This window comes from Varanus komodoensis, unplaced genomic scaffold, assembly GCF_004798865.1.
Source record: "Varanus komodoensis strain SLA01 unplaced genomic scaffold, ASM479886v1 scaffold2, whole genome shotgun sequence".
NCBI classification, from domain to species: domain Eukaryota; kingdom Metazoa; phylum Chordata; class Lepidosauria; order Squamata; family Varanidae; genus Varanus; species Varanus komodoensis.
Window position 1 is genome coordinate 27,024,827 of NW_025335568.1, and position 26,585 is coordinate 27,051,411.

The 26,585-nt window shown below is 39.9% G+C and overlaps 1 protein-coding gene across 2 annotated transcripts in view; it reads right to left on the reverse strand.

Moving 5' to 3' along the window:
• SEC24D (SEC24 homolog D, COPII coat complex component) overlaps positions 1–26,585 on the reverse strand; it is a 51,790-nt gene that overhangs the window by 16,590 nt on the left and 8,615 nt on the right. For both annotated transcript variants that reach the window (XM_044428517.1, XM_044428518.1), the window contains exons 3-10: positions 26,427–26,553; positions 23,622–23,752; positions 21,146–21,406; positions 19,376–19,497; positions 17,568–17,679; positions 16,274–16,401; positions 5,249–5,387; positions 2,467–2,582 (exon numbers count right to left, since the gene is read on the reverse strand). In XM_044428517.1, coding sequence (XP_044284452.1) covers positions 2,467–2,582; positions 5,249–5,387; positions 16,274–16,401; positions 17,568–17,679; positions 19,376–19,497; positions 21,146–21,406; positions 23,622–23,752; positions 26,427–26,553 — 1,136 coding nt within the window. The remainder of the gene's footprint in view (positions 1–2,466; positions 2,583–5,248; positions 5,388–16,273; positions 16,402–17,567; positions 17,680–19,375; positions 19,498–21,145; positions 21,407–23,621; positions 23,753–26,426; positions 26,554–26,585) is intronic.

The window sequence follows — 26,585 nt, forward strand, 5'->3', positions numbered from 1 at the left end:
CTGGTCTCCACTCAGCCATGATGCCAACTGGGTGACTTTGGGCCAATCGCAGACACAGCCCAACCTACCCTCCCAGGGTTGTTGTTGCGAAGAAAACTTGAGAGCAAGAGGAAGAACATGACATAAGCCACTTTGAATTCTTTGTAAGAATAAAGATGGTATATAAATTTAATAAATAAATAAAACCAATAGGTTATTTGCATGGGTAAGTAATTGACACAAAAGATACTACCACTGATGTGAGCGCCTTGCAGTAAAACAGTGTTGGAAAAATATTTGCCCCATACGTCATCTGTGTGTTCTGTTAATTTTAACAAGTAGTTTGCCCTTTATTGTTATATTCAAGCATTCTTTTTGTGCAAAGCATGTAATGATCAAGTTTTGGCCTCAAAATATAGAATTGTCCACGGTAATTAGAAAAATATTATCTATCCACTTGCAACATTACTGAAAAAGCACTGTGAGGCAGGATCTGAGTGTGGACGTCAGGATTGGCACACATGAGGGATAAGATATTGGGCTCAGGTTTCAGTGAAAAACACACCACATACTTGCCAGTGCCAATATTTGCCCTACAAGGCTGGTTCCCTCCGAAGCAAAGCTTGAGTTGGGACAGTCTTAGTAGGACCAGTGTAGAAAGAAAGGCTGAACAGCCCATGGCTACACATCAAACTCCCCATTCTGATTTAGCACTATACAACAGTTATTTTTAAGGTAAAATTAGATACATTTAAATGCATATGTGCCTTTAATGTGTAAAGTTGCTTGGACCTCTATAGGTTTCTTCCTTCAACAAAAGTGTTGCATATAACCAATGAATCCACACCAATACTGCTTTTATAGACATATATTTTTGCATATTAATTAATGCACATTCTTGACTTGTGAAATACTGCACAGTTTCTGTGCACAGTGGGCTTAATCCAGGTAGGTCCTTCCATCAACAGAAAAGCTGTGATATAACAGTAGTCTCCTGTTGGAGGAAAAGACCACCTCATGCTGTTCCAGAGCAGTCTGTAAACCTCTAAGATCAAGGCATTTGAGAAGGCAATTGAGATATCAGATATCACTTGCAATTACTGATGGAGTCACCTTTGCTCTAGGAACATAAAGATGATAAATAACACTCCCTCCACAAAAGAGGGTATTCCTTGAATTCAAATATACACTTAAAGGGACCTACCATAATATTTCCATAATAACAATCACTCTGAGCTTAACATGTATTACATTCACCTAAACATTTGCAGATTAATCATGGCAACTGTAAAATGCAAGTAAATACCACATTTCACTTCACACAGAGCTTCAGCTACAAGGTGATAATAAAATCAGTCTTGGTGTTAGTGTACTTAGCACTGTAAATGTATAATAATGGCCCTTCTTTCCTTCTTACTCATATTCACAAAAATCTGAACCAACACAGCTCAATAAAATGAGAGAGCTGCAGCAATATAAATGGTGATCTGAACTTTTAAAAGCTGTTCTGATATCAGCATTTGCAGGAGGCTTGCAAACATTTTCATACTTTAGGTAAATTCCATAGCAGTTTACTAAAGACCTTGGCTAACTTCCTGGCACATTTATCGAACAGCAAAATGTTGTGTGTTTGCTAAAACCATTCCAAAGTATTGTACCACCACTCAACAGCTGTTATTTGTTAACATTTCCCCTAGCTGTTCATCCTCATTGTTATTCAGTCAGCAGAAAAGGAAAGTTGTGGGTTTTCCCTCAGTGTGAGTGGGGGGGAGGTAGTTTTGCATTCATTGCATGCATCGTACCCATAAAATAACGAATGTGCTGCATTAGTTAGAGATGTTCTAATGTATATTGTACACAATGAAAGGGCATGGACACTCAGTTCATAATTCAGTTAAATGCAGAACATTTTATACAATGGAAAACAATTTAATCCCTGATTTGCATGCGGAAGTGTACACATGGATGCCTTGGTACTTGAAAGACTGCCCAGTCAGTTCAGTGTAGGGACACTGTATCTGCAAAACCAAGGATCTGGATAGAGACTTTCAACTGAAGCTAATGGAGAAACTCTATGGGCGCAGTGTTCCTGGTCAATAATTTAATGAATGAGATAAGAGGTTTTACTGCAACCCAAAGAAGACTATGTGTATTCCATTAATGTGCCACACTCATCTTTATTTGGATTGCCTTTTATATATTTAGAATTGGGGCAACACACACTTTAAATACTTCAACTTAACTTGGGGCAGACTGTAGTTTGAAACCAACAATTATGACTCCAGTCTCATATGCATTCATCTCATAGTAAGTCTCACTGAACAATGGACAATAAATTCCCCAATAATAGTTAAGACTACCAGGCAGGGGAATCCCTTCCCACTATCTATAGTTCTCACAACGTTTTTACTTTTGCTTGCACTTTACCAATGCTATGGCTTCTCCTTGACTTAGCACACAGCTCTCAAAACTGCTGAGCAGACTTACCCTGCAATAATCTAAAGTAGCAATGTATTCATATGATCCTAGAGATAACTCTGGCCTTTCGTAGTGGTCTATTCTTCTGCCAACATGGTCCAGGTGTTGAAAATAGAATGGAGGAACTGAAGAAACAAGAACATACATTTCTTTTTAAACACAGATGAACAAAGAGAAGCCTGTGCTGCATCACTCTGAGTGTGCTATAGTCATTCCATAGATTTTATATGAAAAGAGCAACATTGCTGAGGAGCTTGGCCAGGAAAGACCCTGAAAGTGCCCCCAGCCCAATCAACAGGATACAGCTAGACGGATCAATGGTCATTAAGGTTGTTTGATGCCTGCTAATTCAGTCTTCAACAACAAAACAAGTATCTTGTCAGGATTTTTACAAAAGAAGGGAGAGAAAAGATTGACAAAATGGCACTCCTTCACCCTCATGCCTAGCTTTAAACACATGATTTCCAAAGCAACTTAAAATAGATTAAAACAATAGAAAAGCAAGCCTTGTTAGCTACCAGTAAAAAGCAATTGTGTCTTTCTCCTTACTTCTGAACCTCAGGGTAAGTGTAAGGCAATGAACAAGTGGCCATATATACAATTTTATACTCATTCTAAAGTCCCCTACGGTCCTTCACCATCCTTCATGGAAAAAACAGTTTGCATTGTGATTTTCACACTCTCCAGATGCAAAGCCATTGTGTAGCTTCTTTTTGTCCTTCAAAACCCACTAGTGATTCATTTTTGCTAGTCATCTATTGAGCAAGACTAGGCAGTTTTCTCTTAATCCTTCAGTTTACGACAGCTTTTCAAAGCTTTAATTACAGTGGTTAAAGAACACAGATGAAAGAGCACCAAAGAAGTGCAAACTATTTTATTGAAATTGCAATAACAGTATAAATAATAGTTTACTGTCACGCAAATATTTGGCATTTGTGAGAACTTCATGCAGTTAACAGCGCATGTAGGCAGCTGCCCCTCTATATTTTGTCCCCCAGATTAAAGTTTTCAAGCAAGTAAGAGTTGGCCTAAGTCTATCAAGGTTCAGGTTTCAGAACAGAAACAATTACTGTATTAGGGAAAGCTCTGTGCCACTTTGATCCAGTGGAGAAAATCCAACTAGATACAAATGTCTCGAAAGATTCATTCTAGCCAAGCCTTGGGATCCAGCCAGAAGCTGAGGAACTCATGAGTCACATGCAACTGCACTTGGACAAATATGGCTTGGCATCTCCTGTTCTACGCAACTCTGGTCTCAGTAAAAAGTAACTATTAAAATCCTCTGCCATAAAGAAAGGTGATGACCTGAATATCTGCCTTTTCTAGGCTTTAGAAAATAGTATTTTTTATTTTAAACATTATCAGTGTGTTCAGAAAACCTCACCTAAGACATACTCTATATGCCTCTCCATGCCAAAGAAATGAGAGGTACATCATCAAAATAGCTTATATTCTTTTGCAGAACTATTCTGACCAAAGAATTCAGGTACATTTAATCATCCTTACTCAGCACATGTACATGCAATTTTTAGGGAAAGCCTGTTCAAAGCCCATCACAAATGCCTTTTGCTCCTTATATTTTTCTGCATGTCAAAATATTCCATTCCAATATCTGCATCTGCAAGGAACATTTTCTTAATGCAGGAATTCCTAACTAACTCTTTGCTGTTTTAACCCCATAGAAAAACATTAGCTGGACTGTTTTTGTGCTCTTTCCATTTATGTTCATTCAGAAATGCTTCCTTAGGGCTCCTAGATCAAAAGCTTGAATGGACCTGTCTGATATTCAAGATTCCCCAGGTAACACAAGAAAGGACTGTCCATATTCAAATCCAGTATTTCCATAATAGAGCATCAAGTCCATATTGAAACACTGCTGGTGTACAAGTTGTTCAGGGTTTCCATTCACATGAAGTCAAATATTTAGTAAACAAAGATGCCTTCCTCAAGCTTTGGCAAAAGCAGCTCATGACATCAGAGCACAATCATATGGGAGGAAGTGTCATATCTGGGAGGAAGTGTCAATAAACAGCTGCCTTTACTTCTGAGAATCATGCCTCAGTTTGAGCTGTAAATGTCTAAAGTAAACACATTGCTTCTTGGGTGGATGTGGAACATCAAAGGGAGCATTTTATCCCAGTTGTACATGGCCCTTATTCTTGGGCTGGCTGAGAGACTCACGAACCTCTTCATTTCTCCTCTGCCTGGATAAGTTATTCACATGATCACACAAAAATCCCCAGAAAACACCAGTGGTGGTGACTTTTCATAAATACATCCTTATTTTGAACTTGAAAATGCTATGAAGGAAAAGGTTCAATATAATTCACCTACACTAGATGAGATGTCTATATTAGGCTTCTCCTAAGTGTATAAATCAGTGTGATGTAAGCCCTATTTAGGCATTTAGAGTCCAAAGCTGTGTCAGCAAAACCTGCTCTGTCTGCACCTTCTCCCGACCTGACCTCCACAAGCTGGCAAGGAAGGTCTGAAGTGAAAGCACAGGCATGCTTGTTGGGATGCAGTTATAATGACTCCAGAACATGTGAATGGGAACTGCTTCACTTCAGAATTCTCCCCTCGATGTGGGAAATTCAGAGCAGTCTCAGAAAGCATTTTCCTGTCCACTCCTAAAATCTCAAGTAAATGCACTTAGTATCGGAACAAATCAAAATCTTTGAAAGCTCATTTCTTTCACTTTGGTCACTTGTATTCACTAGTTTTATATTCGCCAAGAAAGTGGTTTCTCTGTCATTGCAATACATAAATGGAGTGCAAAGATGCTACTTACCATCATTCACACAGTTACAAAATCCACACTGATATTTCCTTCCTCCCTCAATGAACTGCATGAAGGGGCACATATAAGCTTTGCACCTGTTGCACCGGACAGGCCCTGTCTCACCATGGTTTACCACGTAGAGAGGTGTCTGCAGAAAATTAAGGAAACAACAGTGTAGATTTAAAATGTCATGTATATCACCAACCATCTTAGCATTCTGGAAGTGTGTGTCTGCTGGCATAGCAAAATGGGTTTCCAGTGTGCATGGCTTTCAAGCAGCGTAGGGTTTCAATGTCACTGGTTTTCATGCCCTACTTTCAGCTATGGCTGGGTTTTTATCAATATGAAGAGAACCCTTTAACCAGGGGTAGACAACTTGGGTCTTTTTTAAAAAAAACCTACAACTCCCATCATACCTCACCACTGGCTATGCTGGCTAGGGCCAATGGGAATTGTAGGCCAAAACATCTGGAAGGCCACACCATTCTCCACCCCACCTTAAACTACACTTTCCTGAATGAGCCCTCACTCTCCTCAAATAAGCTGTCACTATTAATAAATGTACAAACCATTGTTTGATTTCACTTATCACTTAAGTATAATATAAGCAACATTGTGAAACAGAAATTAAGACTTATGTATACTAACTCTGCACAATGAAGAAGAATGCTAAAACCCAAAGATTGGATATAATTAGAAGGCACAATTCAGGTCACTAATCATACACTCCTTTTAAGTTCTTATACTAATGGGAGAGATAAGCAGAAATGTATCTTGGTAAAAGTGTGGGATTTAAAATGGCATAACTCTGGTTGCATTCAGCCTATCATAAACAAACATCTAGAAAGCTAATCACAGATAATTGTATAGGGTAAGCCAGTGATAATATTAATTTAGAAGTAAATTCCACTAAAATTATAATGTCTCTTTCAAGAATCTTTCTTTCTTAACATTTTTGTTAAAGGATGTGTATTTTTTTATTGCTGAGAATATTCTGCTTAACCAAGGTTGGGATTGGTTGCTTTGTAGTTTTTCTAGTGAACACTGTTTATAAGTGTTTCATTTATTTTGGTGACTAATTCTCACAATCTGAATTTTTAGCAGACATTTTTTAAAATGTGCCAAAGTAATTGTTATTTTTATTTTACTTCAGATATGAACATTAATCAGCTATGTCAAACTGTAATAAGAAATTCTTACTTTCAAAATAAATTTATTAAAGCAAACTGAATGAATTGACTAATTCCCCCACCTGCCCACCCCAAAACCTCATACACTTGCATAGGAGCTTTTCTCTCAAACTGAGGGGGAAAACTCCTTTAAAACTGTGCAAGGTTGAGCTTTGTCAGCAATCAAAGCTACACATATGCATATACTTGTCTGAATAAGTGAAATCTAGGCTAGGCTCCTATGAAAATTTAGCATTATAAGTATTATTTGCTTCAAGTGTATAAGTTAAACGTGTGCACATCTTCCCCTACTGAAATTAATGAGAATTTGGAGCTATGTTTCCTAGGCAGTAGTTTCTACTAACAGCAGTGAAAATTACTTCTAATTGAAATACATAGGACAGACTGGCTGGGTTCAGAAATCACAAGATGCCATGGTGGCTTTTTACCATTGTTGGTTTCTTGCATTGTCTGAAACCAGTCATGATATTTCAACATGCTAAGTTTGATCTATAGAAACCACTGTAAGAAACACTGGTTTGTTTATAGTTTCTCTGTACCACCATGGCTGTGTTATTTGAAGCCAGGGTCATGATTGTTATGGTCCTGCTATGTAACAACCATAGAGTCCTCTGGAAAGAGTAGCAACTGCAGGAGCTGCTCCACTCATCCACCCTCTATGTGTGGAATGATAGGAAGAGGCAGATGACATAAAGCAGGATGGGGGATATTCACATAGGAGATTAGATGAGGCTGGGGACTTAGGGGCACAGATTAGAGTCACCCCCCCCTTAAAGTCAAGGGGCTCCTCAGGGCACTGGACATTACAAAGGTGCCAGGCCCTGACGAGTTACACCCGAGAGTACTTTGAGAGTTGGCAGGGGTTCTCTCACGCCCGCTGGCCTCCATTTTTGAGACCTTGTGGAGAACGGGTGAAGTTCCAGAGGTCTGGAGGGTGGCATCAGTGGTCCCAATTCTCAAAAAGGGTAGTAGAAGGGACATGGGGAATTACAGACCTGTTAGCCTTACATCCATTTTAGGAAAAACAATGGAAAGGCTCATAATAGAGAGAGATCTAGTGATGCTAGGTAGGGAAGGGAGGCTGACAGCCACACAACACGGCTTCCGCAAAAACAGGTCCTGCCAGACAAACCTTGTGGAATTCTATGACAAGGTTTAGAGATGGCTAGATGGCGGAGATGCAGTGGATGTGGTTTACCTGGATTTCAGCAAGGCCTTTGACAAAGTGCCCCATGATATCCTGGTGGAGAACCTGAGGAGTTTTGGGATACACCAGAGCACTGTCCAGTGGATTAGGGTATGGTTGACTGACCGAAAGCAGAGGGTAACCATTAGTGGGGAATCATCGGGATGGCGGCCAGTGACAAGCGGGATCCCCCAGGGCTCTGTTCTGGGGCCGATCCTGTTTAATCTTTTCATCAGTGACTCAGAAGAAGGGGTGAACAGTCTGCTGATCAAATTCGCAGAAGACACTAAAACTGGAGCAGTGGTCACAACTGAGGAGCAGGTACTCCAGATTCAAAGGGATCTGGACAGACTATGGAAGGGGGCAGGAGACAACAGGCTGGTGTTCAATGTGGGTAAGTGCAAGGTCTTGCAGTTGGGGCACAGGAATAGCTGTCATAAGTACAGGTTAGGAGACAGGTGGCTGGTGAGCAGCACTTGTGAAAGGGATCTCGAGGTGCTGGTTGACTGCAGGCTAAACATGAATCAGCAGTGTGATGCAGTGGTCAAGAAGGCGAACACCATCCTTGGTTGCATAGCCAGAAGTGTGGCTTCTAGATCGAGAGAGGTATTACTACCACTCAATATGACTCTGGTGCATCCGCAACTGGAGTATTGGGCTCATTTTTGGGCCCCTCATTACAGAAAGGATATAGCCAGGTTAGAGTCAGTGCAGCGTAGGGCTACAAGGTTGGTGGCCGGTTTGCAGGGATATGAGGCACAACTGAGGGAACTGGGTCTCTTCAGCCTGGAGAAGAGGAGACTTAAAGGGGATATGTTGGCGACATACAGGTATGTGAGGGGATGTCACACAGAGGTGGGTAGAGACCTGTTCTCCTTTGCAGAGGAAGGCAGGACGTGCTCCAACGCAGCAAAGCTCAGGGAACCAAGGTTCCATTTGGATGCCAGGAAGCACTTCCTGACAGTTAGGACCCCGAGGGTGTGGAATGAGCTTCCACGGGAGGTGGCCAAAGCCCCAACGGTGAGGGTGTTCAAAGATAGGCTGGACATGCACATGGTGGGCATGTCATGAGCGGAGTCGGCTGGTGCCAGAGGTCAGACTAGATGGCCCAGGAGACCCCTTCTGACTCGCTCTGTTTCTATGTTTCTATATGCAGGAAGTGATAAACCTTGGGATTGAATTTCAGGTGCAGTGGCTGATGGGATACATTCCAACAGTAGGAGAACAGAGTGGAAAGGATGGAAGCCATGATAAAGTAGAAACTACTTGATTGTCTGTCAGTGTGAAGAGCTAGGTTTTCTCCCTACACACATTCAAAGCCATGGGCTTTTCTTGCAAGAAGCGCTATATTGACCAAATCATATTCCAGAAGCACAATCAGCCAGAATGAATTTCTGAGCACACACAGAGTAGTTTACTGAAACAAATCTTGTACTGACCTCTCTGAACTCAACTTAGTAGTATGCTTGGGAGACATCCTTTTGGGAGGGGCCTTTTGGAAACAAATGTGTCTCCTCGCTGCACACCAGCCCTCTTATTGGCTGCCCTCCTCTGTCAATGTCATGCCATGGGGTAAAAAGCCATACTTGCCTTTTTTGTCTCTGAGAAATTCCCCTGTTCTGTCCTCTCCTATAACTGGACATCTTGGCTGCCTAGGCATCTGGGGAGACTGGCCTTGAGATAAGCACCTCTGGTTCTCCTATCTCAGTGTTTAGAATTGGTCAACATTCCAAGGCCTGCCTCTACTCCTGCTCCTCTTCCTCCACTGAGTTGCGACAACCCAGATTCCTGGACACCAGGAAAAGCTTCCTCCCTGTCAGAGCAATATGACAGCGGAACCAACTGTCTAGAGAGGTAGTGGGCTCTCCCACACTAGCGACATTCAAAAGAAACTGGACAGCCATCTGAGTGGGATAGTGTAACTTGGTGTCCTGCAACAGCAGGGGGTTGGACTCGATGGCCTTCATGGCCCCTTCCAACTCTTCTGTTCTATGATTCTATGAGTCCCAATCTGAGGACCTTGAGAATGTGCCAAGAACGATTGCCCTCACTTCCAACAGTTGGGTAGATCATGGAAAAAACTGCAACTGATGGTAAGCACAAAGGGTTGCTTGTCATGTTGTGTGAGCACAGACAACGAACTGAGTACTTAATTTTGGTTGGCTATATCTAAAATACAAGCATCTTGGTCAGAATGATGATCAGATTAACTGATCTGAGCTTTAAGAAAATGATACACACAGGCCTCTTTTTGTGTTGGCATAATGCTTTGCAAAAGAAAAAAGTGAGCATGTAAAAGTGAAAGGGAAATGATAATATTATATGTGTCTCTAGAAAATAGTAAGCTAAAAATATAGATAAAATGCTCAGAAAAGTAATTGATTAAGATTAGGCGGCTTCAGATATATTTATTTCCTCATATGTATCTAATATTTTACTATAGACAGGTGTAGTTATACCAGAACAAAGTAGTCTGGTCATGTATTACATTCAGAGTGGAATTTTTTTCTATTCCCACCTTTCCAGTGCCTATAAAAAGACAAGCTAGCAAAAGTTGCATTGCCTGGTTTTAAAGATTTTTACATTCAGTGATCTATTTGTTGCTATTTTGGTTGTCTGCAGCACTGAATTAGTATATATATATTCAAAATACCCATACGGCCTTTCTATAGCACACTCAGAGTAGAACCAATACTCTGAAAATTATTGTAGTATATTGAGATCTGCCACAATATTACTTACGCAACTAAGTTTAAACATGCAAATATAAAGCAAGTTATTCTGCAAAAGGAGGAAAATGTCATCTGTTTTTGGAATGATCTAGTTAAATAAAGAATAAACATTGACCACATTTTTCACAAAAGCAGTTTACTCTAGTATTCTAAATACTCCAGTATTTAGTAATGAATATAGTATTATATTTCCATTAAATCTATAACAGATTTGTCAATAACCCCCTACAGTTGGTAGGGATCATTCTCTTGGCCAGGTTTCATGCTCTTCTGAATCTCCTCCCTTCTGGATTTGAAACAAGAACTTTTTACTGCAATTTGCCTAGTGCTACTACAAGTAAAACTGAAGTTCATTCTTTTATGATCTAATTGTAACTAGCAGAGACCAGAAAGTGCTCTGCACATTTTGGACAATGAAGTTTTTATGCACCATGTGCTCTGTAGGAGTCACTGTGCACTAAGATATATTGAGGATAAGCAGAGCTTGTGCTGCTTGCAATCACATTTCAGCAAACAGTTAAATATCCCTTTTACTCTTAAGGAAGCAAGATAAATTTAAATCTAAACTGACTGGGAAATTCTGGACACCTATTACTAATCTATATTATATTGATATTATATTCTAATTCTGGATGTGGAGCAGTTAGTAATGTGTTCCAACAATGCCAGTTTTTCCTCTGATGAAAATAAGAAACACATTTACTAACAAGTGGGACTTGCAACAAAATGTTGCAGTACTGAGTGCTGCTGCTCCATTCCAGTCATTCCCATTTCCCCTCCTGTCCTCCAACAACCAGCTCTGTTCTGCCAGCATGCCTTGCTGGAGCTCAGGTCTCATGAGGCTGATTTAAGGAGAAACCCTTTGTGTATAAGCTTCTGTGGGTCTTTTCCTCTAGACTGTTCTATAGTCTACTGCCCTTGTGGTTCCCCCAAATTTGCCACTGCCTCCTTCTTGTGTGTGGCTGTTGCCACTTTGGCCACATAAGCAACAGCACTCAGTTTGAGCATCAGAAAAGATGGAGATTTATGGGACATTCATAAACCAAGAATGCAAGATATCCTGACACCACCATGATGCCCAACAGGGCCCAGTCTCCTTTGCCTCCACTCCAAGGCACAACACTTAGATGGCTAACACTGGCAGGACAGGAGGACCATGAAGAAGGCCTCTGCACTCCTTTCACCCTGAAAAGGATGCCCATAGCCCTCAAAGTTCAAAGAGCTGCAGGCATCTGGACTGGAGTGCTCTCCGAGCAATTCCTATGATGCTTGTCTTAGCCACCAAGCATTAACTTAGTGAATATAATGCAAAACCAGTCTTTTCATTAAGCAGAATTAAGCATCTGAATTGGGCATCATGAAAGGACAGGTAAGTGTTAATTAATCTATTAATATTGTACTTTGACTGCCAGGGAAGGGGAAGTGTGCCTGTGGGATCAGGTGCTAAAGAAACCGGACTGGCCTCAGTTAGCATACCGCTTCAGTGACACGGTGCCATTTGCTGTTCCACCTCAAGCTTCAAACTGACTCAGGCCAGCCATGGTTCTAACATTAACACACTATAAAAGCAAAGATGGTCTCCTCTGAAGAATGGCCAAGAGTAATTTTCCTCCCATATGTCATTTGAGGTAAGTGCTTACAGATACATGCCTGGGCGGTCAACACATTCACACATGTCAAATGGCACAATATTCACTGGCATACCATGAAATCAGAAGGGCAAATAAAACCATTTTACATGAAAACTATGGGACAAATCCAAGGAAACCGAGACAACATTGGCTATTGAATGAAGCTAAAGGTTTATAACCACATTCCATTGTCAGCAACACTGTTTTTACTGCTATTGTGGTTTCTACGAATGGAGATGGCTGAAGACATAATCTGCTCATAATTGTGTTTTAATATATTTGCTTTATAATTATTTTAACTAAGTTTTAATTTAAAAATATTTTAAATGTCAGTTTTTATACTTGCCCACCTTCAACACCATTTCCTTAGGGAGGGTATAAATCAAATACTAATTATTTATGCCACCTTGAATGCCTTGAAGGAAGAAAGGTGAGATATAACTATAATAAATAAATTAAAGAAACAAATAAATGACATCCACATCCCCGTCTGATTCCTCTTCTCTCTGCAATGTATATTTTTATGTGTGTTTTCTTCAAGGCTCTATTTCTATCTGTGTAATTCTGTTGCACAGTGCAGCTCAGGTTCTCCACACACTTTATTGCTAAACTATGAGGCATTGACAGCTGAGCAGAATTGTACAGACTCTAACCATTCTGGTAACCAAGCAGGGAGTGCATGAATTAAGAAGACTAAGTACATGCAGCTACTTCTCAGCTTTGAAGTGCTGATTGTTATTTGGATGTTGAGCTGTGCTGTTTATCAAGGGAAGGTCAGCAGTCAGGATTAACCAATGATGGAAGCAAGAGCATGAAATTGGAATGCGAGATGATAATCAAGAAAGTAGACAACAGGTCTCCAAAATGTCAGTGAGCAGAAGCAATCAGAATGTAGGAACAGAACAGAGAGATATTAAACAAGCTTGTATGCAGGGGAAATTGCTGTAATAAGAGAGCTGTAGTTTTAACTTTGTTACCAGAAGGTCATGAAAATAATTTATGGCAAAGCCTCTCCTGTTCTCAGGCGAACCTTCTGCCTTTCATGAGTCTCACTCTGCACTGAAGTGACATTTGGATTACTGACATTTAGAGCAGCACATATAGAGCTAACACCTAATGTATCTGTGATTTGTACAAGCCATTACACACATTTCCTGTGAGTGTCTTCAACAGAAACTTTCCATTTCTGTTGCAGGCATCACCACTGCTTGTTTTCCACTAACAAAAGTGAAGAAATTGGCTTTCTTAACTAGAACAATTCTTCACAGAGGAGACTGAAATTAAATTTGGCCCTTGGCCTAAAAGGCATTTCAACCTTCTAGAATGTTCTTGAAACAACCCACAATGCACCAAACCAATGGTCAGGTTCACCATGGACTGTTCCCCCTTCCTTCCCTTGGTCATCCCACAGATAGCCCAAGGAACTCCATAGCATGCCACTTCATCTCCTCTTCCCTGCTGTGATCATGAATCCTTTTGTACATGCTGTGACTATTTTTCCACTTTTACCCCCTCCTCCCATGAAGATCGCTTTTGCAATCTCTGATTTGACAGCAAGTGACTGCCCCTTCAAAGTGTCTGAGCAGCACATTGGTGGGGCTGCAACTGGTTCATCACCTTAAAAACAAAACAAAACCAAGAGAAAGAATTTGCATGTATGTTTTCAAACTTACCATGAATTTTTAGTTGGACTTGCACATGAACACTTGTCCAGGTCAAAAATGGCAAGCTTTACCTGGACAGTGTCCTGGGAGTGCCTGTTGTCCAAGGGCAATAGGAATCCTTCATGGACATTGGCCTAAAGAGGCTGCAAAATGGTGTATTCCTTACCTCACTCTCTTAACAGGTGCCAAAAGGTGAGTTGTCCAGGGAAACCCAAACTTCAATTATCTTTCCTCATGAAAGAGGGCGGCCAGTAGTTTACCCCCTTCACAGTGAGGTTTTGGAGGTGGGGGACACCTGCCTCACCTCAGTTTCTTCATACTTTTCCACAGTTTCTGAAATTCTAGGTGCTCAGAAAGGTGGAAAAGGACAAGCCAGCCCCTTTTATGGGAGCAAAGAATTTTGCCAACCAGTACTCAAAAGTCAGGTTCCTTTTAAAAGGGATTTTCTGATAGGGGTATTTTTTGACAGGAGCATAAACATTTGTGCCTGCTGTGTGGCCTACAGCAATGTATAAAACTACTCATTGCTCTATCCAACTCATCTTTTAAAGGGACCCAGATTTTTGACCATTGTCAAAATTCTTTCACCCAGGACAAAAGGGGGGTTGCCCTTGGGCATCTTCCCAAGCACCTAGAGTCTTGTGGGAAATGCCAGATGTGCAACATCCTGAGCACTGTTTGTAGAGGGAGAAGATGAGGATCTTGCAGTAACAGGAGTATAAATTACACTGCCTCCTTTTCACAGCCAAAGATCACTCACATCTTTGGTTTCTCTTGACAATTCATCTTTGGTCAGCGGTCACAAGAAACCAGTGTTTGCGTGTAGGCAGTGGGGACACACTGGAACCTCTTCTAGGAAATGGCCAGCATTGATACCTGCAACATTTTGATAGAAAACATCCTCCCAGTTCTACAGGGCTTGCAGTATAGTTAACTTTTGTAATGTTTTTCTGTGTATGTGTGTTTGTGTTAAAATGTTCCGACAGCTACTCAGGTACTGCTCAAGAAGCAGCTTGGGAAGAGTGGCTAGAATCTTTTGCTGCTCTTGACAAGCAGCTCTGTAGCTAATTTCCCATATCTACAATGGGTTTGGTTGCCTGGGTTCAGATGACAGAACAACCTGTTGTGGGTACAACAACCCATGGGCCATCAGGGTGGCTTGTTGCTTATGAACAAGTCACCCCTGCAAAATCAGTCCAGGTTCTCATAACATGGTCACCCATCAGGGGTAGCAACCCATGATAGGCTATCATATCATGTGAGCCCAATCAAGATGTATTAATTAACTTCTTAATTAATTTTAATGTATTAATTAATTATAGAATACTTCTAAATTTCCTGATTCTCTTTAGATACTGCAGGCACACACACACACACTTCATTAATCTTCCAAATTGTAAAATACTATCTTCAGAAAAGATAATATTAATAGTCAGCAGCATTAAAATGTAAAACAAAGATCATCTGGTTTATCTACGCCTGGCACATATCCATTAATCTCCAAAACCAATTTGTGGAGTGCCTGGCCTAGCATGATAGCTGTTAGCTTTTGTTTTATATCCCGTTGCTAAAGCAGTGGTCTGCTAAAAATAAATTCTGTCAAACAATTCTTTAAAAAAAAAAACCCACAACTCTCTAAATACTTTCCATAGATCATCCCTATTGTGACAGAGGAAATGAAAAGAAACTGTGTTGTCAGAAAAAAGAAGGAATCAGCATGCTGAAATATAAATCAACAGGCAGCAAGCTCTCAATAAACGTTTAAGCAGCAATTATCTTTACCCTATTCAAAAGGATCTTCAAAATCCTCATGTGCTTCAAAATGGATCCCATAAGAAGTTGACCATCAACAAATGAAAGAGGAGTTTTGTGGGTGTGGAAGGTCTAACGCACAGGACTATCTTTCTTTTAGTGGAGCTAAAGCACCCTCCACTGCGATCAATACAGCAAAAAATCTATATGGGTATGTTTATGTATAATAAATGTGCAATAAATGTTCTTACTAGAATGGCCTGCATGAGCCTTGGGCTTACCTGCCCACTTTCCTCTCTTTCACAAGGCACAAGATGAGACTGAAAGCATCCACTTTTGGCCTTGAACTAGGCTATAGTTCCCCATGAGGACTGAAACCAGGAAACAGTGGTTTGTTTAAAGTATAGTTAAAGGGAACAAGCCAGGTCAAACTGCTCATGCAGACCTCTTTTAATAGTAGGAAATTATTGTTTTCTGCTATGTCTGGCTGAGCCAAAGCTATAGCACCACCTTAAGACCCAAAAATTTGCTCAGGGCTTTGAAAACAAGATGCTGAAAAGGGAATGGTCCCATGTAATGTCTAATGATGAATTTTCTTTACAACTCCATTGTAAGAATACTATTATGATACGAGGTGGAGGCTATGGGAAACCCAAATCTCCTTTTTGATCCTTCTTAATGAGCCAATGAATTCTGAGACAATAGGCCTGATTTCATGGATCCTACCTTGTAACCCTTTGGATTCTGCTTTATTATCAAGGGATGGTTATTCTCCAAATGAAGGAGCAATTAATATGGTAAAATTTGCATTCATGTCACTAAAAGTTTCAACTTGTAAGCAAACTGTTTCTTCTCAGATCTTCAGGTTTCTCCTCTTACCTCATTTGGTAGAACATTGGCAAAAGGTTTGATGATAGCAGCTAAAGGAATCTGAGCCTGTTTTGCCAGGTCTGAAGATGAAGGAAAGCAATAGGTGGTGCAGCGAATGTATCGGGGACTGGCATTACCTGGCAATAAAACACCCAATGTTTAATAAATCAGAGCTGAGAGAAAATAGTTCTTTACATAACGTTTTTTGTTAAATGAAGAAGAGGAGAAGCTTTCATGTGAGAAGGCTTCTCAAAGGGTCCCCATCATATTTTTGGCTCCTCTGGAGCTAAAGGCAGAGTTTCTGGTCAGTTCCCCATCCTTCCAATTGCACTTCAGGGCATGAGCATTTAGGATTTCTTATACAGTGGAGGCTCTTTGACAAACAAAATTGGCCTGCAATTGCTGCTGTCAAAGAGAAGAGTTTCATTCTTCACTGCAGTGTCCTCTGGGATATCTCCAGAAGGAACGAGAGAGGAGGAGGAAAGAGGAGGTAGCAAAGCCACCACAGAGCTCAGTCATTGGATGTTTTGTACTTAACAGAAATCCATTCTGGTGATTTACCATGATGGGGTGCCATGAGCACACCCACTCATTGGCTGGGTATCTTCACCAAACCAGCTTTACATTACTTATTAAATACTGTGTGGTCTGGCTATTAGCCGTGGAATGGATAACAAAAGGAAAAGTGCACATCATTTCAATAACAAAGTTTTACGTTTTACTGAAAGCAAATGTTAGTAGAAAAAAGTTTTAAAATCTGAATGGATGCATGCACATACCACATAAAAACCTCTATGAGCCAGAGGTTAATAAAACAACTAGAGATAAGCACATGTAGTAAACTTAAGCAAAACATGTCATTATTTTATCCAGGCCCGCTGTGCAATAATAGCTGGTCTAGGTCTCTCAATCAGTTCTCTAGTTCCAGGCTTCCCTCTTTCTCCCTCCCCACCTCCTTCTCTATCACTCTCTAACTTTTGTCTAAAATTAGAGAGAGGGGAGTCTCTCTATCTCTAAATTATTCTCCAGGAGCATAGTTTCTTGTTCTATTTTGTAAATTAAATCCCTGTTTACAAGTTAAAACATTTTTCTCTTTTAATTTTCTATTCTGACCTTCTCTTGAACTTTATATTCTCCTGCTTCCTGAGCAAAACATCTACCCCTGCATTCTGACTAAACTTGGATCTCTCAGCTCTTAACTCCTTGCCTGGAATCAGCTAGCATATACAAACACTCTTACAACAAACTAAAGGAACAGAAATGAAGGACAGGTCTGTTCCTTCACAGATGGATAGACATTTACCTTGATCTTGGATGACACAATCTGTAGTAACCAGAGGAGGAACTTGCCCTCTGATGTTAGTAGCATATACATGACCTGCTCTGGAAGTTTTGTCATCTTCGATTACCTGAATCTTATGGATAAAGAATATATATTGTCAGAAATGGAAACAAGCAATACTTTTTAATTATTATTTTCATTAAACACATTGCAGCAATCCTTGGTTCAGAGGGACAGCTGAATGAGGAAAACTTCTAATTCCTGTGTATAAAATATAGGAACTTACTGAAATCTGCCTGGAATGTCCAGCTCAAAGCACCTAAGATTCTTTAGTGGAGAACCCAAAATGATGAAATCTGTATATCTGACAGAGTGTAATTTTTAGGGAAAGGGAAAGGAAAAGAATCTACTCCTATTTTTAATTAGTCATAGTTTAATACAGTGTGTTGTTTGGACCTGGAACTGTGTTTAATCTTAACTATGGATATACCAGATTTGACAACCATTATTCAAAGCTAGTTTGTTTGAAATTAAGTGGGGTTAAGATTAACCACAGTTTATCAAGTGCAGATGACACAGAAATCCGTAATCTAAAATGGAAGTAAGAGTTTCCAAAGTTCTCCACACAGACACATGAGAGAAGAGTGGTGCACATGATACAGTCCACATCAGTCAAGATATCCAAATCAGTCCAGTGTGTAGTCAGACAGATGGATTCTGGTTTATGCTTGTTTGAACAACCCCACCCATGCAACTTTGAAAACAAGTCCAGTTCAGAGCATGCATTGTGATACTGGAACAGTGAAATAAGATTTTCAGTACACTAACATTTTTTGGTGAAGTACATCCTTACCTACAAAAACTTTGTTTGTAATTAAGCATCAGATGAGTAATTTTCTTTTCAGAAAACAGACCAATATGCCTACATATTTGAAAGATGCCACTGAACTCTTTTCATTCACTAAGATATAGATGGTGTTTATTTAAGCTACATTATTTTAAACTGCTATAATTCCTCCAGGTACACAATATAATCAAAATAACAGAATTTTAATTTTGAGGAATTGGCTACAAATCCACTGAACTATTGCATTTCATACTAGAATCTAGAATCTAGTGGGGTGCATACACCCCAATGATTCCTATCCACCCCACCAAGTCCCTTCTACCTGCAGTGGGTTCTGCAAGTTCTATTGTATAAGTGGGGTTCACCACTTACATGAAGGAGATTAAATCACAATACCAGATTTAAATGCATCCCGGGGAAGCCTGAAATGAATGGAAATGCTCATTTCTGACAGGAGTCAGGTAAGTGGAGCATCCCTACATGATCTCTACAACCCTGTGTCCTTCCAGAAACAATTTATCCTTGTTTCTGGTTGCCTCAGAAATACTAAATCATTGTTGCACATGAAGTGTTGCTTACCTGCATAATGGAATTAGTAGGGTAGTAGGGTAGAAGAAAGCTGGCAGGGGCATGAGCGTTCCGTTGATTCTGCCCAACGCCTTTAAACACTAGGCTAATCACTATATCCCATGCATTTTAAGCTTTGTATTCAACTTCTTATCATATTGTTGCATTCTATATTTTTAACTTTTGTGAATCATCTAGATAGCTTCAGCTATTAGGTAGTATTAAAACATAATAAATAAATATTATTTGAAGGTGGAATAACTCCTAACTCATTCTTTCCTCTCACTCTGGCAGTTCATCCACATATGCTAAAGCAGCCCTCATGATTATCAGCCAGGGATGGTGGGAAGTGTAGTCTAAAAGATCTGGAGGGTCCCCATTTGCAGCAGTGGTTCTAAAGGAAATTCCTACTCACTGGGCTTGGAATGGAATCAGGATCGAGTTTCCTCTGTTGTGGTCCAGCCAACTGGGCTGGACCCGAGGGGAGGCCACCTGGGTAGGACAGCTGTGCTCCTGCCATTGGAGGGCCATAGGTTCCTGAAAAAAGAGGAGATAAAAGCAGCACCTGTCAAAGCCGCTCAGAATTAATGCTTGTCTTACAATGTCTTCCATTCAGAGACTTAAGTTTACTCCCCATCGTACTGCATTCCTGTGGGAATGGATCTTATCTTACTTTTGTATGGAAAGAGTCATTTTTATGGAAGGATCTAGTGCCCCACTGCCTGTTTTACATCTTCAAGCAACTAAAACCTGGATCTTTCCCTTCTTATACAAGCGGATAGATGTGAATAGATATTCATTGGTGTAATTTCATGGGGCAATATGGAAAAGAGGGAAGATCCTGATTGGAAAATTCTTCCAGCCAGCATTCCATTGAGTCATTCAAGAGTTTCATTTAAGCTTGCAAATAAAATTGAGGCAGCAAGATTATGATAATCCAGTGTCACATTGCTCTGTTCCTACATATACCTGTCTCTTGTGCTGTGATATGTTGCTTTAATCCTACCTTTCCTGTTTTTTCAGAGATGATGACAGGCTCACAATCACTTAGAGAACTTCGGAGTTGAGAGGGAATTTAAACTTAGGCCTCCCATATCCTACTCCAACATGCTTCCTACTCCATTTGGTTGCCTCTTATTGTTCTTTTGTCATTGTTATTGCAATTTGTTACAAATCTAGCGTAATATTCAAAGCCGAACATGAACCCTGGACAGTGCAGTCTTGATCCAGTCAAACACCTATTTGGAGCAATAGCTAATTCCAAAACCTTTTCTGATTTTTAAGGCGTTACAGTCTAAAGGTTCTTGTGCTTCCATTGCATTCATTGGATATCTCTACCCCAAGCATTTATATATTATCAGCTTTTGGCTTCTCCAAGCCTGCTCTGGTTAATATTGGACTAAGCAGCAAGGGACCTACTGAAGAAAGATACAGGTGTTCGTTATTAATAAGGACATGCTTATGTGGAAGAGATAAATCTAATCTTCATGAGGGATTAGATATTTGCAGGCTTACTGTTACACAAAGACCAAGTAATAGAATTAGCAGTACGCAGAACACTTTGAAAACTTGGCAAGTGGTTTTGGTTTAACATTCCTACTATACTCCAAAATGACTGTCAGACAGATCATTTTCATCAGGGGCCAAAGCAACCTCTAAAGCCTCAGGGACAAACTACATGTTACTCAAGAGTTCCATATAATTTTACCCCATTTTCCCTTTCTTTAAAAAAGAAGCAGCAGCCATTGTGAGCTACAATCAAGAGTAGAGGAAAAGCAGAGGGAAAACATGATTTTTAGATCTTTGTACTGGATTTTATCTTGGTTATTCTGTTTTCTGTTTTACTGTGTTGTTGTATTTTATGATTTTAAGCTTTGTCTTGTAAACAGTGCAGAGAGCTTTCACTAATTGGCATTATAGATGTGTAATCAATCAATCAATTAATCACGTCCTACCTGGTAATTTTCTTCTCAAAATTGCTTTCCCTCCCTGCTGCATATGTGTCTCTGTGTCTACATCTTAAAAAGCAATATTCATAAGGGAGAGACAGTAGAAAAGACACCGTGGCCAGAATAAAGCAAATCACGGGACCAGCTGCTTCTCCTGATGGAACTTCTCTTCACAGGGCTCAAAACCAGGAGTGGCGCCCTGGCAACCTTGTGTTAAGCTAGGTGGCCACACTTACCATACTGGGGAGGAAACCCAGGCCTTGTGGGTTCACTTGAGGGTTGCTGTGGCAGGCCGGTGGTCAGTGGATGTGTCCCAGGAACTCCCTCTTGCCTGGCCACTGGAGGGAGTGAAGGTGGAGGGCAGGGACTTGCTGGAGAAGGAGGAATCTGCGGTCCGGATGACAAGGCCATCTGATGTGCTTGAGGTGGTGGACCATGCAAAGAAGGTGGGGGGCCAGAAGGCAAGCAAGGTGGCGTGTTCGGGGCATTGCTGGAACCTGCAGAAGCACATCATTATTACCCCTGTACCAGAAACACCCTAAAACAGCAAACTGAATATCATGCAACATTTGTGTTACTGCTGCTGCTGCTGCTAATGCTCATTGACATTCACTTTAAAATTATAATGGGTTGGATTTGCTTAGTAAAGCCCCACTGAAATAAACCCATTAAGGTATACAGCCTAGTGCCCTCCAGATGTTTTGAATTACAGTTCCTTTCGTCACTAATCTTTGGCCATGCTGGCAGGCGTTTCTGGGGATTTTAGTCCAAAATATCAAGGAGGCACCAGATTACCTACAATTATATTAAAATCTTTCCTTACATTTAAAATAATACTAAACAGTCTCCAAGTAACTTTGAACATTTATTGTCATACTTTCATCCTCAAATATACTTTATATTAAAAAGAGCTCTTCATCCAAGTCCTGAAACACTCTGATTGGGTTCAGACAGCACAATAACCCTTACACTACCCATGCCCAGCCCATAGTCAACCCAACCCTTGGATGAGGGTTATTGTGCTGTGCAATTTCAACCTATGACAATTGATTATTCAAATGACAGACATTTTAAATTTCTATTCCTATGCTACCACAAAATGAAATTTGACCATTTAGCATTCTACTAGAATAAATCAACAATTCTTCTCATTTTTACTTATACTTTAAATTGGTTGTATAAATGATTTGGAGTACGGTGAATTATATCAACTCTCATACTGAAGCCAGTGATCCCTTGAGTGTGCAAGGTGTACAAGGCCCATATGGAGCCTCAAAAGATTTCATTTCAGACAAGTGAGCACCTTTGAGTACACTGGCATTGAATTTCAAAGTACTCTTCAATGAAATACATAGGAAAGATTGATCCATTCAGCATGTATGCTATTCAAAGAGATTGTACAGCAATGCCTATATTCTTGAAAAAGTCAAAAGTACTTTTCAAATGGAAAAGTTAAATTCACAAAGAAGTGTTTAATGAACACCATTATTTCCATAAGGGTTTTTTTAATGAAATAGACAGGAATGTTTTATCTAATAATTTGCTTTAGAAATCTTGTGCAAAGTGCTCTAAAAAGATATTGAAGAATATTTTCTAGGCCATGAACCTTTTAAAAAAGATATCCCTTTAATAAGAAAAAAAATACCAACATCCGAAGGAACCCAGCACACTTTGGAGTTGTTCCATTAGGGTCCAAAATACCCTACCAAAATCTTGCACTGATATTTGACCTGCCAGTTTTAGCTTTCTTACACTAAGAAGCTCATTCAGCTATGCTTCATGGCAGCTCAGCCTAGTTTTCTGACAGTTGTCAAGGCATGATCCATTGCACCTGCCACTGCAAAAAGTCAACTCGTGTTGAATTGAGCATGAAAAACAGATTCATGAACCCATGATTCTCACATGTATTTATTCATGACATTTAATACTACTCTTCAATTGTAGTCCCAGGACACTTCGATCTTTTCTACATGAGGCTGTTTACTGGCTATATCTACTTTTGGTTTCGTTATAAAACAGATCTGAGTACTACACAAAGAATGTTTCCTTTCCTGTTTTGCTGCTACACATCCTCTTGATGGCACTGTGATATTGAAGAATAGTACAAATACTAGAGGAAATTGCATTTTATTTTGCTTTCACTATTACATGTTGCATTTCCCTTGCTCTACAACTACTGACTGAAAGTGCTCATTAGACACAGAAGCAAAACTCAAGGATCACAACATTCCCTAAGGTGAGAAGGGAATGATAAATGCACAACAGTGTCCTATGCAGAAAAGCCATACATGTTTGTTAAGTGCAGTTCTTACTACAAGAATATTTACTTCTAATCTCCTTGGAAGGATCTTGTATTTTTGCCCATTTCCCCTTCCTACTAAAGCTGCCCCCTGATGCCACTCCACATCCCACATTATGGCAAACCTCAACCCCCAGCTGCAGGCAGAGGTGGAGAGCTGCCAAGATGCCATGGGAAAGACTTGCTCCGTGAGCAAAAGCCCACTTGCAGGAGTTCTATTCAAGGGTTTGGCTCTGCTGGAATCAACGAGACTTAATTTTGTCACGACTAACCTTTTTGCACAGTTTTCAGTCAGCTATTTTATTAGTGAATTCATTTTCTATTTCTACCCTAAGAAGTGTTTGGATGTGACCCAATGAAGAGAAATAATATGCTCTCCCCATAGCCTTTTTGGATGACCATGCAAGTCTTACCGTAACTATTTATCTGCATATTGCCAAGTTGATTAGCCAGCTGTCCTGTAGAGGAAGACGGTGGGCTATTTGGATAGGAGGACTGTGACGGATGACAGTAAGGGGGATAAGAAGGTGGAGAAGTTGGGAACCTGGTGAAACAAAGTAGCATTATACAATCTCAGGAATCACAATCTAGGGTAGTCTTGACAGGCAGTGCTTAAAAGTCAAGGTCTACAAGAATGAAGCCTGCAAACTCCAAGAAATCAATCAGGGAGTTGTGTGTGCAGACAGCAAGCTTCACTCATGTACAAGCAGCTTTCACACATCATCATCATCTTGCATTTATACCCTGCCCTTCTTTTTGTTGCAAGGAACCCAAGGTGGCTTAAGTGGTTCTTTTCCTCTCCATGTTGTCCTCACAACAATAACCCTGGGAGGCAGGTTAGACTACAACTGACCCAAACATATACTTCATATTCACTCTTATCTTTCTCTTGTGACTGTTTCTAACATGCACCAGAATGTATATAGTATAAGATGGCATGTAAGATGAACCCTGAAAGCAGAAATAGCAAGGCACAAATTTGGGAGGTCATCATATATGCCAGGTGAAAAATTTTCATCATACAGTAGGACCCCCATATCTGTGGGGATTAAGTTCTAAAGCCCCCTGCAGATACTTGAAACTGCAGGATTCCCACAAAAGTGGAAAAACCACAAATATCTCTAGGGACTCTGGGGAGACCGTGCTCTTTCTCTTGGCACTAGCCAGCCTCACTCACATGTTTGGTCTCTCAGGGAACACAAAGACTCTAGAGATATGTATGGGATTTTTCTAGAGATATTTGTGGTTTCTTCCTAAAGATATTTCCATTTTTTCTAAAGATATACTTATATACCAGTGTATAAGAGGACTCCTGATATAGGGGGTCATCTTACACACCCAACATATTACAAACATCATAAAAACAGCCCACAATATTGACCTCATCTTATATGAGAGCCACCTTGTATGCCGATATATACGGTATTCAGAAGTAAGTCCAACACAGGAGCATGAGGTGCTGCTGGGTAAGTATAAATAGGCTTGTTCTGGATATAGGGCTTCCTAATAAATGTGATTAGGATTGCAGCCTAAAATGACATATCTTTTCTTTCTATTCATTTTGCCAACTATGTTCTAGCAAAGGTCACTAAATGCTTAGACCTTCTGTCTTCAGGTAAACCACGAGACAAAATAAAAGAGATAATCAAGTTAATAGAGAATGACATTTCTTTTTGAAAGAGTGTTCCATAAAGTCTAAAAGTGGCTTAGGATACAAATCTATGCATGTTTAGTGAGGAAAAAAGACCTACCACTTCCCACATTTCTAGCTACATTGGCTGGGGAATGTGGGGAGTTATAGGAAGTTTTTCTGTCTAAAAGAACATAAGATTATGCTGTTAATGATGGAAGACAAAGTCATATGCATATGATCAACCTACTCACACACACACACAATTGTCTTGATTTACTAAGAGTGAGATAGTTTGTCCTTTTCCAACACGGACAACCCAAGGTATTCACTAAGACATTCATAAAAACCCTGCACTTTCCATAAAATATACCACCTCTAATTCCTGCCTGGCTTACTCAGATGATGGCACAGAAAAAACTAAGAGAACTAAAATAGGATTAAATCTCATCTTCCTCTTTGATCTTTTAAATCAGGCATGTGGGTCAAAGGTTATTCTCTGCCTGTAGAATATGCTCCATATGGATCAGATTAGCTCTTGGACTCTAATCTAAATAATTGCTTGATTCAGTAATGAAAAAAAAATCAGACTTCTCCCCTTGATTAATCTGATTTATAAAGACATTTCTTAATAGGTATTCCAGAGAACAGCACTCAAGTAAGTACTGCATTTGTCTAAAAGAATATTACCTATAAAATAAGCTACCAAATAAATGTTTAAGAACAGGAAACTAGGGATGGGGCAGAGAACTTCTGGAAAGCAGACCAAATCCAAACCTTTTAAGGGTCAAATCCAACCTTATGGAGCTATACAGATGCCCCACTCCCTTTCTCCCAGCTACTGGCTGTTTGATAGTTTCTTGGCTTTCCTCCTCCTTCCATTGCACTGGTATTCTACCTTTCTTCCTTCAGCAAGGAACTCAAGTTGAAAAGCTTCCACTACTACTTAGCTACTGGCAATAAGAGCTTTAAACTACATTAAGTATTCTGGACATCCCTGCTTTTGCATTTTCCTTTCGGTAGGTTTTAAAACACATTTAGCAAACAAAAAAAGCAAAAAATGTTTATAAAAAAGAGTTAACATTGTAAAAAGTAGTTACAGAGTTTACAAATTCTTGTTTGCTTTCAACTTTTGGTGGAAAAGGATACAATGTACCATATACTAGAAGGTTTATTGTTAAGTAATGGGCTTAGTTAATACTTAATAAAAACAGGCACAACTATATTTATAGACCATTTTTAAAATGTCTTCAAAGAATCCATGTACATTAAGAATGGGAACTATTTTTCTATGATTGTCAGACTGTTTAGAATCTCACTGTAAGTCAACTCCAACAGTCATTTGTATTCACCAGGATATAAGAACAGGATATAAAGTGCACTACAGCCTACATTTCATAAAAAAAAACAACAGAGATAAAATATTATCCATTATCTCAGTCATACTAATTATCATACTTTTAGTATAACAATGTTATTACAAAAAATTGTTAGTGCTATATGTACTATACTTTTCCATTCTTAAAAAACCAGATAAAAATAAAGTTAACATAAAGAATATATCTGCAATTAGCAATTGAAAAAATACCTTTGCGGCTGATGTGCTGTACTGCTAGGCCCATTCTGGAGACTGTGCTGGTTAAACTGGTGGGTATTGTGAGGTGGAGATCCAATTGGAGCAGGAGACCCAAAAGGCACGTTTGTTTTCAACATAGCTGAAAGCGAAATGAACGGAGAAGATGGCAAT